We start from the raw sequence: 18,319 nt of genomic DNA, 5'->3' as shown, positions 1-18,319 counted from the left end.
GAAATGAGAGGATTGTACTCGCGGGTTTTTATGGGGGAGACTGGAACTCGCGTGGAGGGGTGGCAACGTGTTTAGGTGAGGATAATATTGGAAATAGAAGTACACGTGGAGGCGGGTTTTGTGGGGAGTAACGTTACAGGATATTTTTGGGAGAAAAGGACTGTGAAATCCTCAGAGAGACGTTACGCTAACGACGCACCGAATTTAAATTCTTTTAAGGGAATTGAATTGTTATTATTGTTATTATTATTGTGATAGCAAAATATAGCCGTTTATATTTGCTGTGCAAATTGGGACAAGGAACTACTTTACAAAAAGCCTGTTATCAACGCTGACCCTCTTCCTCTTTAATTCGTAGTCGATCCAAAAATATTATGGCACCAAAGTTAAATCATACGAAAAATAATCATTAATCTTTTTTAATAAATTATTAGATAAATCTTTTTTTATCACCACTCACTTTATTACAAGCTTAATAAATTTATAACAAAATATATTTATAGATACTCATTCCTATGATATTATTTTAAGAAATATTTTGTATTAATCAAATTATTATTCTCATTAATTTAAAAAAAAACACATTAATCACATTAATTGTAATTTTTTAAATTTCATTATAACTAATCTTTTACTTATATTTGTTTGTTTAGGACTTTAATAAGTTTGGAAGAGAAAAAGAAATAAAAGATTAAACAATATATTTAATAAGTCTGCAGCATTCATCCAAACATGCCCTAAGCAAATGATCGCTTGCTTTAATTATTTTGTAATGTCTCACAGGGCAAACTTTTAAGTTTCTTTAAAAAAAAAAAAATTGTTAAGTTTCTTTACTCAAATTGCTAATGGAATAGTAGGGGATGTAAAAGAGATGTAGAAATATGAGCATCAAATTAACGATAGAGCCGGAGACCAAATGATTATAATAATAAGCAAAATATCAATTAACTAATGCGTAACGAACTCTTTAACAGCTTCTGAAGGAGAAATTGACAATCAATTATTGTCCAACCCCACCAAATTTTAACCTTATTCCCAAGTCTTTGTCTTGTCAAAAATATTCATTACGTCAAGCTTCTTTAGATTTTTTTTTTTAATGTAAATTTTGAATGTAGTTAATAATGAAGGTTTTAAAAATACATGAAAGATTGAAACAATTTTACCAATCCTTAATTTCAACGAAAAAAAAATTTGTTATGTCAAAAATCAACTTCTTTTTTTTTTTAAAATTTAATTTTAATCAAATTAATTGATCGAATAAATTTAATTTAATTAATCAATCGATCATTAAATTAATAAAAATGATTTTAAAAAAATTTTAATTTTTAAATAATTTGATTCGATAATTAAATTAAATTCGATCTGTTAAATTTTTAAAATTGATAAATTTAATTTATTTAATAAAATAATTCAATTAATTCGATTTTAAATAATTTAATTCAAAATTAATTGAATTAACCAAATAAAAATCCCTATCTCTTTTCCACCTCAAAATGTTTCATCTATTACCTTAATTATGCTCTAATCTTTGTACTGTGTCGCCTAGCTATGATGAAGATTAGCATATAGAACCAATCATTTTCAACAATTAAGCTACTAATACAAAGTGGAAAATGCTTTTCCTTCCCACGCTTCAACATTAAGGCACCTTCTTTATCTTAATATGAATTGCTGACTTTGAGAATTATCCACATGAAATGCCTACTTTCACCGACTTGCAGCTGCTTAAACAAGTGGAAAAGAGGTTGATGACGAAGCTAAGAATTGATTTTTTTTTTCCCTACTTTTAATCTACTCCTAAACCACCCTTTTCGCCCAATATACCATGCTTTGCTTGGCGTTGGCTCTGAAAATTTTCATCACAATACAATTAGAATTTGGCTATTTTTTCTTTTTTTCTAAGATGAAAAATATAATTAACCATTGTTGGTGCCGAGCAGTCCTCACGGGGTAAAACCCTGAAATCAATAGGAAATGAAAGAAAGTTACTACAAATAAAGGTTGAGATCTCTTTGAAAAACAAAATGTGATTATCAATTAATTAGGCTTTATTTTAATTTTATTAATTATGTGTGTGTACGCGCGATGTGTGAATGCATGTGTTATTAACGCATTGAAAGTTAGAAACTTTCTTTCATGGATCAAGTTTCCACTTCTAGCCTGGAAAAAGTATCCAACAAAGTTTACACATAAAGCATTTAATCTATATGAACCCCTGTCTTTTATGGTCCTAAAGTTTTTGGTCTGTGCATCACTCAAAGAATCTGTCATGAAAATCATATTTGATTCGATGAACTACACAAAGAGAGCAAAAATCTGCAAATAAGAATCACATTTTTGAGATGCCAACACATGCTTCTATGTCCCTCTAGTTAAATTCCATCCAAGGACCACCCTCTCCCAAAAAAAAAGCAAGTTTCCTTCTCTGGCACTCAGTTTCCTAAACATCTTTCTTTTGTAATGCTACTGTCAACAAAGAATAAACTATTTCGTTATTCCAATTCTTATCTTACCTACAAAAGCATTATCAATAGTATATAAGTCCGAGTTTTAAGCATATTTATTCCGTGAACATTTTTTTTATTTCGCTTATGTTTTAAAAAAAAAATTTTTTGATCACTTGAATATGATTCGATATGATTAAGGAAATTATTTATTAAAGCTACATTTGGGAGCCCGATTAGAAGATTTCTATTATAGTTAAAGTTACGTTTTATTATTGAATCCATTTTAATCAACTCTTAAATGGAATCGAACTAATGGAGAATAATTATGAAATACGATGAGGAAGAAATTTCTTTATCAAACATAACTCATGACAAGCATCATTCTTCCAATAAATAATAGATGCTTTATTATCCCCATAAATGAATGACAAACTAAGCTAAATTATGTCCTTCTATGGAAGTATTCTCAAATACCCTGATCAAAGATTACTGTTTTATTGGTTATTAGGTTATGGTTAATGCAAGAAGAGAAGGCTAAAAAAAGGCCCCCACATCCCAACACAAAGAGAAGCAAACACCTCATAGTTTATATAATTAACCAAAAGCATATATCTCTTTCTAGGATGCTCCGTCCCATATTGTCTGCATTGTCCATGTCGTACTTCTCTCCCCCCCCCCCCCCTACTTTCCTCACTGCTTTATAGTATGGGTTCTTGCCAGTTGCCACTCTTTCCTCCCCATCTGCCCCACATTTCTGACGACCTCTATCTATTTCTCAGGCTTCCAGGGTTAAGGGTTAGAAACTTTTTTTTGGGTAGATTGGTAGGCCTGTCAATTGGGCGGTGATAAAATTATCAATAAGATTCTAAGATATCAAAAAGTTGAATTGTGAATCATGCATGTGTTAAGTACCCGACAAAGATGAGAAAATTAAAAAAGAAAAAAGAAAAGGCAATTAAACCAAATGGATAACATGGCAGAAAATTTTCCACTTTCCTGTTTGGAAAAAGAAGCGGGTCAGTTTTAATCAGAGAGAATATCAAAATGAAATCCCAATTTCATTCAAAACCAGAGTAGTTTGTCTATGTCTGCTGGTATCGTATCATGGCTTTTAACTTTGCTTAATGAATCTATTGCTTGTAGCAGAAGCAGAGAAATATTTGTTCCCCATGAAAAAATGAAACTTTTTTTTGGACACATGACAAAGAAACCCTGCTATAATTTGTAGGAATCTTATTTGATTGAAACCATAATTTAAAGTTAACGCCACTGGTTTTGTAATGGACAATCCAACAAAAGAGAGAAGATTTACAGTTCCTTCAAGGCTTCAACACGACCATTTACTAAAACATCAGTTAAACATAATTATATTTTAACAAATCAAGTTTGTTTGGTTTCAAAGATCATTCTAAAGGGGTACTCTTGAATTTCCTCCACAAGCAATAACATTTTTATTTTTTTGCATTAAACGGGGATGGTAGGTCTATCAATATGAATGAGTAGCCAATTTGGAAAATGATTGACTAGGATACCATATGGGTTGAGTTTAATCCCCTTGGTCAGAATTGACATCTGCCAATTAACTATAGGCGGCTAGAGATGATAGACAGTTAAAAACTTTATTAACAAATGATGATTAGTAGGAAATCGAAAACGTCCTGCCTTCATCATCACTTCATTTTATAATTGAAGTTAAAGTAACTAATCCTTTTTAAGTAATGTTTTTAAATTCTGGTGTATATGATGGTGGCTGAAGCCATGGCCAGAGGTCCAAAGCAAATGATTTTTCTATGGTCCCATAGCTTTGGTGATTATGATATCTACTTTCCACTTTGCATAAGGCAAAAGCCCAGAGAAAAAAGAGTAGTGCGGTAGTTAGCTGTAGGAAGGGACTGAATGAAAGCGGTTGCTTTTGCAACTCTGTATCATGACTTTCTGTGTTCCATTAAGCTGTGGGAAGGAAAGAAATTGGCACTCAGGCTAGGGAAGTTTTTAACTTGGTTATATGTTGATTGATGGGTCTAAGTGTTTCACTTTGTGGGCAAAGGATTGGTTGATATGAATGAAGAAAACCAATAAAAATGGTAAGGAAATTAACTTAAAGAAGAAGAGATAGAAGTGGTTATTTTTGTGTTATAGTCAATGGAGTTGGTGATATAAATAAGTCCACTCTAGTTGGCTTTCTTAGCTTTGGTTGTGATTTGATCACCCTCTTTTTTGTGCCTCTGGTTAAGCAGGTCCACCATTGGTGGCGCCATGATTGTTTTCTATCCATGTTTGCTTGTTTTCTGATAGTTGCCTAGTGGCTCAACTCCATTAACACTCAGGCAAGTTGGAAACAATATATCGCTAGTCAAACTGTTGCGCCATCAAAAAGTCAGGATAGCCCTTCGCTTTACACATGCAAAGAATATAGTAGAAGGTGAAATATTTAAAGGGTTTGTGGAGCATAGGACTTCAAGTGTTTCTCAACGACTGCTGGAGTGAAAAGGAGGTCTACCAAGCAAGCCTTTTAACTACTAGTGTCCTATTTAGGCCTTTCAAGTGTATCTTATTATATGGTAGAGTTACGCCTAGCTGAAATTCTATGTTCGCGGTAATGATTACCAAAAGATTTCACCAATTGCACTTGTTTATCATCTTTTTACCTTTTCCATAAATTCAAGAGCCAGGAATCCATATGAATAGCAGATCATAGAAGAAAAAAATAGTACTGTGGTAAAAATGGAAAACAGCTCTGCATTGTAAAGAAATGAAAGTGATATCAAGTCAGGTAGTGGTATAGTAGAAAGTACTAACATGGGGATCATGAATTTTTTCTTGGGATAAGTGGTGTTTTCATTTATCCAATAAACACTACATTGACAAACACACCAGCATCAGGTATCATGGGGAATGCTGGCGGCACCTGTTTCCTCACTCCCCTTACAATACTGAAGAAGGTGCACGACGTTGTATATAAACCTTTTACCCGAATTTCCAGTAAATAATTTTTTATTTGTTGTAGTTTATAAATGAAAAAATATTGGCTCTTACTGCAATAAAATTTTGACAAAGACAACAAATCTTTTAAAATTTTTCATAAAATCTGAAATATCATTGATATACACTAAGTTATTTTTTTTGCTAAGTCATACACAGTAATTTCGAGAGGTTAACTAGTTAATTTTCTGCATGCTACCGGAACAAAAAAAATTAATTTTACAGAGTATACCATTTTTTTAGTACTACTATTTTAAACTTAATTACTTTCATGTTTAATTTTATTACAATATTTTAAAATCTAAATTTAGTTTATATGTATAATCTTTTGTTGAATTTTTTTTGGTTAGCTAGATAAAAGATTTTTGAACAGGAAATAAACTAAAATTATTTAAACGTAAATTATTAATAATAGTAATAATATTATTATTATTTTTAATATTTTTAATATTATTATGTCGTTTGAGCTTGAAAGTCTTTTTACAATTAAATTAGTTTATATAGTTATTTTTAAGATATGATATTTAATTAAATTTGTTAACCTTGACTTTAATAATTTTAAATATTTAATTGAATTAAATTTTAATAAATAAATTTAAATATTGTTTTATTCAAAATTTTGAAAGATTTATAAAATTATTCATCAAGTTTTATTTGACCAAGCACCAAAGTAGAAACCTATTAATCAATTTTTTTTTTTTTGGGTGCAAGTTGGGGGATCAGTCAGCGGCTGTTACACTCTTTTTACTGTTTCCTGTTTTGGTTGGATAACAATATTATCATGTTGTGCAAACAGATATGCTAATTATGCCCCTGGAAAAGGAGATTAGACAAAAAGAAAACTTAGAAAGCATAAGTATATAAGCTAGTTATTTCTTGAAAAATGGAAGTGACGTTCATGATACAAGGTCAATGACAAACACATTCATACACAATCATATGCCGCTTACATAGGCAACTTGAAGTTATTTTCTGGACATGGTACAGAAAACAAGCTGGTTAAAATATCAGATGATACAGATCACATGCCACATTCTTTAGATCATAGAAATGACTTTCCGATGGCTAAGTGGAACCACCAATCTTGGGATGACCCGGAGGTGAAGGTTTTGGTATGTATGGGATAAGAGGACTACCATGCTCGATAGGACCAGGATTTATAGAGCCCCTTGAGCTTGGAACTGGATCGATAGGATGATAATCTTCTAGATCCACATTGCCCTTCTTTTCATTGCTTGGATTGTAGCCATTCCCCTGCAATTTCAGAAGAGAAAATGTCTCAAAATCCACAAAGAAAAAGTTCTAAGTTGATTTTGGCCATATAGTGGATTTACCCTCAGCTTCCTACTTGTTCCTGTTAGACTCGTACCATCACCATGTTGGGAAAACTCCATACCTGGAATGACATTTAAGAAGTCAGCTGCTATTAACATATATTTGTTGATTCCTACAATGATATATATCTGGTTGCTGTTGTTTTACTAGATTTATCAACGCACTGCATTAAATTTAGCAAAAATATTTGATCTTCATCAGTTCATCTAGGCAAAAGAAGAGGACATTTCTGATCAGTCAGTGAGTGAAGAAGAATTGGTAGTAGATATCATGAATTGCCTTGACATGCAAGTTGCAACCTAAGCTATACAATTACTGGCATGATCTAAAATGGACCAATCAAAGCTTAAAAGTTGATCAAATAGTTACAAATATAATAAAAATAGACCACAAATAATTGCTTTAAACCCTCCCCTATAACCAACAAGGCAACAACCAACAAAGAATGAGACAGAAAGCAAAATTTCTCTAGGCATATTAACTGAAACAACTAAACACTATCATAAAAATTGACATACACTATCATAAAAAATTTCTCTAGGCATATTAACTGAAACAACTAAACACTATCATAAAAAAGTGGGAGTTAAAGACTGCTGGAGAATAAAGAATTTGAGACAGTTGAACAAAACTATCGACATACAACAATATAACAAGATAAGGTTAACTGGCATTTCAGGTTTCATGCAATATAGTATAACATCAGGTTAAGAAACCATGCATTTGGCAATAACACATCCCCCAATTTACTCTCACGAATTCTATCTAGACCAATTAGTCGAAGTGAAAGAAAATGACAAGTTAAAAATATTTACCATGAATGGAGGAGCTGCTGGAGAGGGTAAAGACAAACAAAGCTGTTCCGACCACAAAGAAGAAAACCCAAATCCCAGGAACCTTCATAATGTCAATGTTATTGGCAGATGACGATTTCCCCTTCAAAACAAGTAAGTGTATTTGTCCTTTACAATTACACCCTCAGAAAACCTCTCAAAAACTCCTTATATGCAGCAACTCAGCCCATTAACATTTTTCTTCCGATCAAAATATATTTTAAAAAACAAAAAGAAAAAAACTTGGAATCCCAGCTTTCGTCACCCAGATTTGAAAAACTTCAAAGACTACCGGAAAATCCGTGGAGATAAGGAGATGAAGTAGGGGTGAGTACTATCCTAGTGCCTAAGAACGGCCCATGCCTTTGAACTCGTTGATATATAAAAATAAATAAATAAATAAAAATATTGTAAAACTTTAATGGTAAGTAAGTGAATAATAAAAGAAAGCATGTGAATTTCATTGTCTGATCTCTCATGGCTGTAGTAGGGATGCAGAGAAGGGAGTAATTGCCATTGCTTTTGCAAGGGGAGCGAACACCGTCACAGTATAAGGAATGAAAGAAGAGACTTTAATGCAGCAAGAAAAATAAAAGATGTGTGATGGAATGCGAGCCGTTTGGCCATGTTTATGACTATGGAACGCTTTAGCATTTTGTTTTGTGCCAACTGCCATGCACTTCGTTTTTACTTTTTGTGCACCGCTTGCTTGCCTTCTCTCAGACAGAGACTGACCATTTTGTCACTTTGTAGGATTCAAGTTCCTAGACAAAATTAACAAAAAAAGACCGACCATGCCAAAAGGCTGATCGAGGGACTGTTCCTGACATGCTAGAGCGCTCGCTTCGCATTTAACCAACCTCAGGACTCAGAGTCATAAGAATAGTGTCGGCCCATTTTACAACGACCCTTAATATCAATCGTGGATGTTGTGGAAAACTGGATGCGGTGAACATGAAAAGTGATGTTCTTGGCGGCTTGGCTTCTTTGATATAATTAAACAAGGAGTTATTATTCGACGGATGTTGTTGTAAGTTGTTATAACCAAGGATTCTAATCTCTTCAAACTGGTCATAGCGTTAGGCTGCCTGCTTTGGTTACTTGACTTTTTCGCAGGAACATCAATCAGCAGCCAAGAACGCTCAATTTGGATGCCACCAACTAACAGCCTAGCAATTATTGAATTAACACCAAAATTGGATTCAGAATTTCATTTGTGATAAGCTCCGAAAGGAAAAGTTGGGCTTGGTTTAGGATTTGGGAGGAAATGCCCATACAAAAATTAGACCCACGGAGGACCCAGGAGGAGGAGAAGCAGCTTTCCTAATAGCATCCAATGGGCAGAAAACATGGGCTTAAACCCATAAATGGCATTTTACTTTTGAATGGTGTTGTGCTTGAATTTTGAGTATAGTATTTGATTTGGAGCTGAAATCAACAGCATTTGACATCACAACGTTTATGGTTTGGAGACCTTTAGCTTTCAGATCATAACTAAATCTAACCCAATCAATGCAATTTTGATGGTCAGAATAAATGCTTGCGTAATGTCTTGATCAAATGAAGAATGAATTATACAAACCATGACAAAATGCACCAGCAACGATCAAAATCAAATTGATTTAGACCTTTACCGATCAATTTAATTTCAAAAACAGAAACGGAAACCTCAAGGAGGGAGGAGACCTAGCACATCACAGAAACCACCCTCAAATGACATTAGCTGCAAGGATGATCACCTTCCTATCAATGGAAAAATCATACTATTTCCTTTTGATCAATTATTAGCTGAAGCATTCCAGAAAGATTCAAAATGAACCAAATGTCTAAGCCTTTCACACTACCTATCAAAATTTTAGATTTCAACACCATGTTTTTTGCATATTGTTATGTAAAGATGCCCAAATAATGGCCAAAAAAGAGAAAGAGCACACCCAAAAATTGTGAAGGGATCATTCAAAAGTTCATAGATAAGGTAGAGCAGCTACCTCATACCATATATATATAATAGCATAAACATGGCAGCATGTTTTTTAAGACAACAAAAAACACATATACCACATAGTACAAGATAGAGCGTGAAGATAGGAAGTAATGGAGCACATTCACTTGGCAGGCAGCTAATATCTACAGATAGTTGACATAAAAAGGAAGAGGGGCAAATCTCATAAGCCAATCCATCCTTTCTCTCTTTTTTATTGTGGTTGGACCGATATCAACTTCAAACGTTTCTAACCCGGAAGATAGGATGAAAACTGAAACCCTGAGTGAAAATCACATGTTCAGAAGCTGCGACCAAGAAAAGGAGCCCATTCAAAGCAATTCGTCAATGGTCTCTTCTTGCATCTTTTCGGGGATCGACCAAATTCTGTTTCAGTTTTCCTCAGCATCTCCCACATCACATGCACATCCTCATACTCACAACATCTCACATCCTTTCGCAGCTTCGATAGCCCTGTTCAATCCCAGAAACACAATGGCTAAGTAACCGGGTGAACTCATACCGAAGGAATTCTCTGTAGTTTCAGACAATCCAATTTCGTTGCAACATTCCTAAATAACTATGGAAAAATCCGAATTCCATGTCGTTTAAAATGGTTCTCAACAGAGTATCGATGTTAGCCTTTAATTACTTATATCCACCATGCCCTCTACATGATTTCTTATCCCCTTCTTCAAATGTAGCTGATCGTCTCGTAAAACGTAAAAACACATGGGAATCTTTACTTTTCATGGTAAAGCCGTAATTTGAGATTGCCACGGACAGTTTCAATATTTGCTCCCAAGTGAAGAACATAACATTCCCTAATTATTCTTAAAAATTCAATTATCCAATAATCATCCTATTGAAGAAAAACACGCATGCCACAAAAATAAATATTTTGTTTAATAAAAAATCTTAGCCAAAATGATGGTATGGTTCATAAACATTTCAATTGACAAAAAAAAAAAAAACACTTACAAAACTTCTAAGAAAAAGATAAAAGAAAAGAAAAGAAAAATGCTTTCTTGATCTCAAACGGAAATTAAAATAATCAAATCGGCGGCAAATGAATCAGACGGTTGCCGAGAAATGAGACTTACCGCTTTTACGAACCCCGAAGCGCGTGGCCACACCGGCCCAAACTCTACGCATTGGAATCGTCATCCTATCAAAGACTTGCATTCTTCTACCAACTGAAATTTCTTCGTCTCCTCCAGCTGAGAGGAGAGAGAGAGAGAGAAATCCTCTGAGAAAGGAAAAAGAAAAAAAAAATGAGATTTTAAATTTCCTGCAACCAAATTCACCAAAAAGAAAAATCAAAGAAAAATTAATAATCCAAGAAATATTAAATCGAAGTAAGAAACTAGATGTTTAAAAGCTTTGCTTTACCTCTCTCTCTCTCTCTCTCTCTCTTTCTCTTTCGTTCGCTGTATTTTTTTTTTCCTTTTTGTTTCCTCTCTGCTCTGGCAATGCACAGCTCTTCGTGTTCTGCATTTTAATGGCTTTTTTGAACCAAAAATAAAAACAGATGGCGTATGCGGATGACGACAGCATGTCGTCGTAAGGGTGCCACTTGTCGTTTCAGCCGTTAGGACACGTGTTTGGACTAAATGACTCTGTCGCTTTCGATCGCGACGGCAAATCTGGTAACTACCAGACCCGGTGGTGCTTTTCTATCCGACGTGGAGGTTTGCAATTGGTTACTTGTTTATCGTATCGTACAGCCACGTGAGCGCGTTATGTTATTGGACCCTCCAAGGATTTGCCGTGGCGTGTGGTTGAATTTTGTGGAGTCTGGTTGAGGCCAAACAAATGTCGCGTGACATTGACCGCAAGATTCAAAAAAGAGGAAAAGAAAGTAGAGGATTTAGTAGGCGAGGCCACGTTAGCGGTTGTATGTGATCAAAGGATGAGGCTTTGGTTCAGTATCAAAGAGCAAATCTCAGAATGTCTCAAGTTCTATTACGCATAAATTTAATTGTTTTGATTATTTAATTATGTTTTAATTTATTAATTGATTATTTAATTATTATAATTTAATTATAATGTAATAATTAATTTTTTAATTAATATAAATATAATATTTTATTATAATTATAATTTTAAAAAAGCAATATCAAAATAGTACAAAAATATAAAAAATAACATTAATTTAAAATTTTAAGAAATATGTTTTAAAAAAATAAGAAATATTTTTCATATTTTTACTTGGATACAAATTATAATATGTAATTTTTATATAAAATATAAAATGAATATACAAATCGTCAACGTTTAATATTATGTAAATATTCGAATTGTTAGAATTTTTCTCTCCAAATGCCATTCATACTATCATTTTCTTTATGTTTACCATAGTTTCGTTGGTTTATTGAGTCCTGTTTACTTCGTCAATTACGATTCAACGTTTACAATCCGTTCCTCCAACCCATCAAAACTAGTCACATACAGACGAAAAAAGCCAGGTACCATTGGACTAACCAACCGACGGAGGCAATCAACCTAAATCATATCCATGTTCCATCTATTTAGATTTTAGACTCAGTATATGAAGAGGCAATATCAGAAATCAAATTACCAAATGATAAGTTCCTTTGTAATAGAATACAATAATAAGTAATTAAAAAAAAATCATCGTGAAATAGCTCAATAAAAGAATACCAAGAATCACGTATCAGAATGCTTAAAACAGCTACAAAGCTGACTTAAAAAATCTAACTCTAAACAACTTGAGGCATGGTTACCTGCATTATAGCAAATATTCAATCCTAAAGGTTGCTTTTCACTAGTGTATCTCAATTACGTGTTAATGCAGTTAACTTGAACAACTCTGAGAATAAATACCTCAAGATTCAAACTCAAAAGCCTCATTAGTCAATGCTCGCTTTTTTTAAGCTTGCCATGTATGTCAAATAAATTGTCCACATGTAAGCACATGAACTGTTCATTAAAGGCTGTCAAAAAAATATTAGCAAGGTATTAGTTATAGCGGGAAAGTTGTAACAGCGCAATAACATTCTCCACTGCTCAAACAAGGATTTCATTAACTGAGTCATAAAACAAAAAATGGAAGCAACACAAAATTACCTGGAGATGGACAGGTACGAACTTGTATGTAACAAAATCACAGATTGGCCAGAACATAGCACCATTTATCAATGTCGGGAGGAGGTCACGCTTCAATCTAGCCACAATCTCTTCACCACTTTCACCTGAGTTTGGCACCACAATAAGAAGTCAGAGATTAATGCTTTACTGTAAACAGAACACCACAAAACACAACCTGAAAGTTATATACAATAAGTACAAGATAGGGGACCAGGCTTTCATCTTTGAAAACCCTAGCAGTAGAAGAACTAAGCTATCGTGCTCCATTTTCAGAGGATTGATTCAACTGCTGGAGTTAGCCAACAAAAGACCAAAACAAGAACAAGGTCCCATTACAAAGACAATAAAACAAAGGGTTTTAAAGCCAGGCAACCATTTCATCCAAGAAAAGGTCTCAGGAGTTCAGCTGAAAAGAGTCCATGAAATAATGATGGTTAGATATCTACTATATGGCCTGCTGAATTCCACAAGGACTATAATAGGTCCCACCCAAGCGGGTTGAGATTTGGGAATATAGTTTAACCGAAAGTCCCAACATTGTACTGATAAAAAGTAGCTCTTTTTCCTTTCAAAGAAAGAAAAAAAAATCTCTTACCTTGTAGAGCCGCATTGTAGGAGAAGAAAACAGTCGTGCTCACAGGTCCAAAGATAGCCTGCCCCATAAACATTTTCTTGAAGGTTGTCAGCATATCCCTTTTAGGTAAAGCTTTAGACAGTAAGTTAAACCAAAGATGCTGTGATGGCCCCAAGAGAAGCGACCCATATCCAGCCATCCTTAATGTCCTTACCAAGTCATATCCAGAAGATGCTGATGTGATCATCTAACAAAGATGTCATTTATAAACATGTGAGAAGGAAATGAAATTATGGTGAATCACCAGATCAAAACAGCAGCATTATAGAAATGCAAATCTTTAAGAAAAAAAGTCACAGAAAATCATAATTCAACAAACTATAATAATTGTATTGTTGCACAGCCATTCTTCCCCCCTATGCATAACAATTGTAAATGCAAACATCATGCAAACACCTAACAGGAGTTCAACAGACTCTGACATCTCTTCCTTAAGGCTGAATTGTATCTCCATCTAGAGCAACCGAATAGTTTCAGAGTTTAGTCAGAATCAAATACCAACAAAACATTGTAAAACTAATAAATTGGGTAATTTGCAGCTCCACAATCCTCTAAGTATACAAGAGAATTGGAGCCATCATGGGTGTATAACAGAGTGATCTCCTTTCTTTGATATCACACTTTAGTTATAAACAATTCGCAAATATGAAATGTTGAAGGAAACTCTTACATTATCCTGAAATTATGTCAAAATTTCAGACTTTATTCGCAAATTTGAAACTTTTGGAACATTAAATTTGGTTTGAGGAAAAACGAGAATCTAGGGATTTACCTGGGAAGTAAAATCAGCAGCAGCAAAGATAATCGAAGTTGTGATCGCTTTTGTAATAAGCGGATTAGATCCGAGCTTCCCTAAATACCATCCCAAAAACCCAACCTCTGACGACGATGACGAGCTTGAAAATGAACGCGAAGGAGGAGATCCTTTGAAACTTGGGAGTTTATGAGGGAAAGACAAAGAGTAAAATCTCCACCTTAGGTTCGTAAGAGAAGCATCCGTGAAGCTTTTGCCATGGAGGAGCAAATGGCTATCGGAGGAGAGTCGAAGGCAGAGTTTGCTCAAGCCTTTTAAAGTGTTGCCGCTGCTAACCATTTCGGTAAGGTGCGCTTCAACCGAAAGAACAACCAAGTCTGGTGTTGTAATTTAGAGATAATGGCCCATCAACATATATAGTGGGCTTTAATCCATTAATGACCAGGTCAACAATTTACCTAAAAATTGATATTATTCGACTAAAATGTGGTAGAAATATGTAACATCTTAAATAAAAAAAATTATAATAATTTTAAATGTAACGAAAATAAAAATAAACGTGAAAAGATATTATTATAATATAAATAATTAAGTTAACAACGAAAAAGAGTTATTACCTTAAACTCAAAAAATAATTTTTAAATCAATAAATAAGTGTTAATATAAAAATTTGATAATAATCGTAAAATTGATATCATTTAACAAAAAATGAGTTAGAAGTATCGTAACAACTTAACAAAGAGTTGTAATAATGATAAACGTAATGAAAAGTAACAACATACATAAAAAAATATTATTGTTACAAAAATAATGTAAAAAATATTATTACAAATAAAAAATAATTTTAAATAAAAAATAATAGTTAATGTAAAAAAGTGAAAATAATCATAAAATTAGTATTATTTGGTGTAAAATGGTTACAAGTACCATTACACTTTAATAAAACATTGTGTTAAATCTAAATGTAATGAAAAGTAAAAAATGTAAAAAAAATAAAATAAAATGTAAATAATTAAATTGATAATATAAAAAAATTTGTATTATAAATAAAAAATAATCTTACACCAAAAAATAGGTGTTATCGTAAAAATATAAGAATAATCGTAAAATCGATATTTTTCACATAAAATGATTAGAAGTGTTTTAACATTTTTTAAGAAAAAGTTATTAAAATTCTAAACATAATAAAATGTAATAACTAGAGTAAAAAGATATTATTATAACGTAAATAATTAAATTAATAACATAAAATTTATTGTTATAAATAAAAATGATTCTAAATAAAAAAATATTAACGTAAAAAAGTGAAAGCAATTATAAAATTGTAATAATTTAGTGTAAAATGTGCTAAAAGTGTCGCAACGTAAAAAGATAAATATAATTGTACAATTGGTGTTGCTTGGCATAGATTAGATTAGAATTATTGTGACATCCTAACAAAAAATTGTGATAAATTTAAACCTAATAAAAAATAAGAATAAGTATAAAAAAATATTATTTATTGTAACATAAATAATATTTTTGGCGACGTAAAGGAATTATTATTTCAAATAATTAATAATTCTAAATAAAAAAAAAGTGTTAGTATAAAAAAATGTGAGAATAATCATAAACTTGGTATTATTTGAAGTAAAATAGTTAGAAGAGTCATAATACCTTTAAAAAAAAAGTCTTAATACTTCTAAACGTAATGAAAGGTAGTAATAAGCGTAAAAATTTATTATTAGAATATAAATAATTAAGTTGGTAATTTAAAAGAACTATTATTATAAATAAAAAATATTTTTTTAAAAAAAGTTAAGAGTTAATGTAAAACGGTGAGAATAATCGTAAAATTAGTATTATTTAATGTAAAATAGTTAGAAGTATTATTATACCTTAAGAAAAAAATTATAATAATTCTAAGCATAATAAAAAATAACAAGAAACATAAAAAGATAAAATTGAAATGTAATAAATTGGTAACACAAAAAAATTAGTATTATAATTAAGTAAAAAAATAAGTGTTAACGTAAAAAGTGAGAATAGTTATAAAATTAGTATCATTTGATGTAAGATATATTAGAAATATCGTAATACCTTAAGAAAATTTTGTGATAATTCTAAATATAATAAAAGGTAAGAATAAGAATAAAAAATTTTATTGTAATGTAAATATGAATTAACAATATAAAAAATAATTCTAAACAAAAAAAAATGTGGTAACATAAAAAGGTGAGAATAATTGAAAATTTGAAATTATTTAATGTAAATTATGCTATAATTTCATAATATAAAAGGATAAGAATAATTGTAAATTTAGTATTATTTGATGTAAATTGGATTAGAAGCGTTGTAGTAACTTAACAAAAAGTTATAATAATTTCAAACATATTAAAAAGTAAGAATAAGTATAAAAAAATTATTATAACATAAATAATATTTTTTGCAGCATAAAAAATTATTATTACAAATAAATAATAATTATAAACAAAAAAATAAGTGTTAATATAAAAAAGGTGGGAGTAATCATAAAATTGATATCATTTGGTGTAAAATAGTTAGAAGTGTCATAATATTTTTAAAAAAAAATTATGATAATCCTAAACGTAATGAAAGGTAACAATAAGTATACAAAGATATTATTATAACGTAAATAATTAAGTAAGTAATGTAAAAAATTATTATTATAAATAAAAAATATTTTAAAACAAAAAATTAAAGTTAACATAAAATGATGAGAATAATTGTGAAATTGGTATAATTTGACGTAAAATATATTTGAAGTGTTGTAATATTTAAAAAAATGTTGTGGTAATTTTAAATATAATAAAATATAAAAATAAACGTAACAGATTTTATTGTAACGTAAATAATTAAATTGATAACATAAAAAATTATTATAAATAAAAAAATTTCTAAACCTAAAAATAAATATTAATATAAAAATATAAAAAAAATTGTAAAATTGGTATAATTTAATGTAAAATGTGTTAAAAAGTATCATAATGTAAAAATGTAAAAATTGTCATAAAATTAGTATCATTTAGTATAAAATATGTTAGAACTATCATAATACCTTAATGAAGAGTGGTGATAATTCTAAATGCAATGAAATATATGGGCAACTCTGTCTATGTGTTATCACATTACCAATCCCAAGCCTAGATAAAGAAGGAGGGTTGCGATAGGTTGATAGTTAGTGCAAAACATAGTCAAACCATGATGAAAGATCAAAACAAGAATTCTCATTGGGTCGTTACCTTCTAGCAAAACGCTACATTGAAGCTTGGATGTAATGTTCAATATGCAAGGGTTGCTAGGTCGTCACCCGAAAGTGACGTGCCACATTACCGCCTGCGTGCGGTGTCAAATAAGCAAGGGTTCTCATGTTTTGGTAGACAAACACGAATAAAGAAACTAGTCCATAAAGGTAAATTATGCTTAACTACTTGAAATATAGGATCATTAATTGGTAAGCTTGTAGAAACAAGAGATGTAATGGCTAGAAAAGGAATTAATCTTATGTGTCTCCAAAAAACTAAATGGGTAGGGAAAAACGCTATGAGATAGAAACATAAAGCTTTAAGTTTTGGTACACAGGAAAAAAGAATAGTAGAAATAGAGTATGGATAATTGTTGATAAGAATTTGAGGAATAATGTGCTTGAGGTTAAAAGAAAAAAAGATAAAATTTTACTTGTTAAACTTATTTTAGAAGAAAAAACTGTTAACGTCATTAGTGCTTACGCCCTGCAAATAGGTTTGAATTATAAGAGTAAGCAAAAATTTTGAGAAGATTTAGACAAGATAATGTGAGCTATACCATAGGGAGAAAAATTATATATTGGAAGAGACATGATTAGTCACATATGCATGGATGGTAATGACTTTAAGAAGGTACATGAAAGATAAGGCTTTAAAAAAAGAAACAATATCAAAGAAACTATCTTAGAGTTTGCTACTGCATTTGACCTAATGATATTAAACACATGTTTTAAGAAAAAGGGAATCACACTTGGTGACATTTAGGAATTGATCGAATGTTAGTCAAATTGGTTTCTTTTTTACAAGAAAAAAAAGAAAAATATTTGTAAGGATTGCAAGGTTATACCATGTAAGAGTGTGGCCACACAATATAAATTGTTAGTACTTAATCTATTCCACTTCATGAAGTTAAAGAAGAGATATCAGAGTCATAAATTACGTATTAAGTGGTGAAACTTGAAGGGGGACAAAATGATAGTGTTTAGGGATAGATTAG

The 18,319-nt window shown here is 31.4% G+C and overlaps 3 protein-coding genes across 9 annotated transcripts; all 3 read right to left on the bottom strand.

Annotated features, from left to right (window-relative positions):
- Window positions 1-6,276: 6,276 nt before the first annotated feature.
- On the bottom strand, window positions 6,277-9,434 carry LOC111314885 (uncharacterized). Of its 2 annotated transcripts, none has more exons than XM_089749367.1 (3): window positions 7,580-9,434; window positions 6,764-6,927; window positions 6,277-6,683 (listed from the first exon to the last, which is right to left on the bottom strand). In XM_089749367.1, exons 2-3 carry the CDS (start codon window positions 6,860-6,862, stop codon window positions 6,495-6,497), a joined length of 288 nt encoding a protein of 95 aa, XP_089605493.1. In that variant the 5' UTR covers window positions 6,863-6,927; window positions 7,580-9,434; the 3' UTR covers window positions 6,277-6,494. The 2 variants fall into 2 exon arrangements, with proteins under 2 accessions (XP_089605493.1, XP_022772234.2); XM_022916499.2 differs by having other exon boundaries at window positions 6,764-6,825.
- Window positions 9,435-9,564: 130 nt separating this feature from the next.
- On the bottom strand, window positions 9,565-11,585 carry LOC111314884 (uncharacterized). 4 transcript variants are annotated; one of them, XM_089749372.1, is made up of 3 exons: window positions 10,971-11,065; window positions 10,682-10,869; window positions 9,565-10,052 (listed from the first exon to the last, which is right to left on the bottom strand). In XM_089749372.1, the coding sequence occupies exons 2-3, from the start codon at window positions 10,761-10,763 to the stop codon at window positions 9,880-9,882; spliced, it is 255 nt and encodes an 84-aa protein (XP_089605498.1). In that variant the 5' UTR covers window positions 10,764-10,869; window positions 10,971-11,065; the 3' UTR covers window positions 9,565-9,879. The 4 variants fall into 4 exon arrangements, with proteins under 4 accessions (XP_089605498.1, XP_089605497.1, XP_089605496.1 ...); XM_089749371.1 differs by lacking the exon at window positions 9,565-10,052 and adding an exon at window positions 10,059-10,402 and having other exon boundaries at window positions 10,682-10,829; window positions 10,979-11,585; XM_089749370.1 differs by lacking the exon at window positions 9,565-10,052 and adding an exon at window positions 10,059-10,402 and having other exon boundaries at window positions 10,682-10,825; window positions 10,971-11,584.
- A 545-nt stretch (window positions 11,586-12,130) lies between these two features.
- On the bottom strand, window positions 12,131-14,470 carry LOC111315460 (uncharacterized). Of its 3 annotated transcripts, none has more exons than XM_022917178.2 (5): window positions 14,096-14,470; window positions 13,478-13,510; window positions 13,285-13,342; window positions 12,669-12,793; window positions 12,131-12,535 (listed from the first exon to the last, which is right to left on the bottom strand). In XM_022917178.2, exons 1-5 carry the CDS (start codon window positions 14,414-14,416, stop codon window positions 12,452-12,454), a joined length of 621 nt encoding a protein of 206 aa, XP_022772913.2. In that variant the 5' UTR covers window positions 14,417-14,470; the 3' UTR covers window positions 12,131-12,451. The 3 variants fall into 3 exon arrangements, with proteins under 3 accessions (XP_022772913.2, XP_022772910.2, XP_022772909.2); XM_022917175.2 differs by having other exon boundaries at window positions 12,131-12,325; window positions 12,426-12,535; window positions 13,285-13,510; window positions 14,096-14,468; XM_022917174.2 differs by having other exon boundaries at window positions 13,285-13,510; window positions 14,096-14,467.
- Between the last annotated feature and the right edge of the window lie 3,849 nt (window positions 14,471-18,319).

This window comes from Durio zibethinus, chromosome 20 (assembly GCF_047325235.1).
Source record: "Durio zibethinus cultivar Kanyao isolate XHJ-2024 chromosome 20, ASM4732523v1, whole genome shotgun sequence".
NCBI classification, from domain to species: Eukaryota; Viridiplantae; Streptophyta; class Magnoliopsida; order Malvales; family Malvaceae; genus Durio; species Durio zibethinus.
This window is presented reverse-complemented; position numbering and strand designations above follow the sequence as displayed.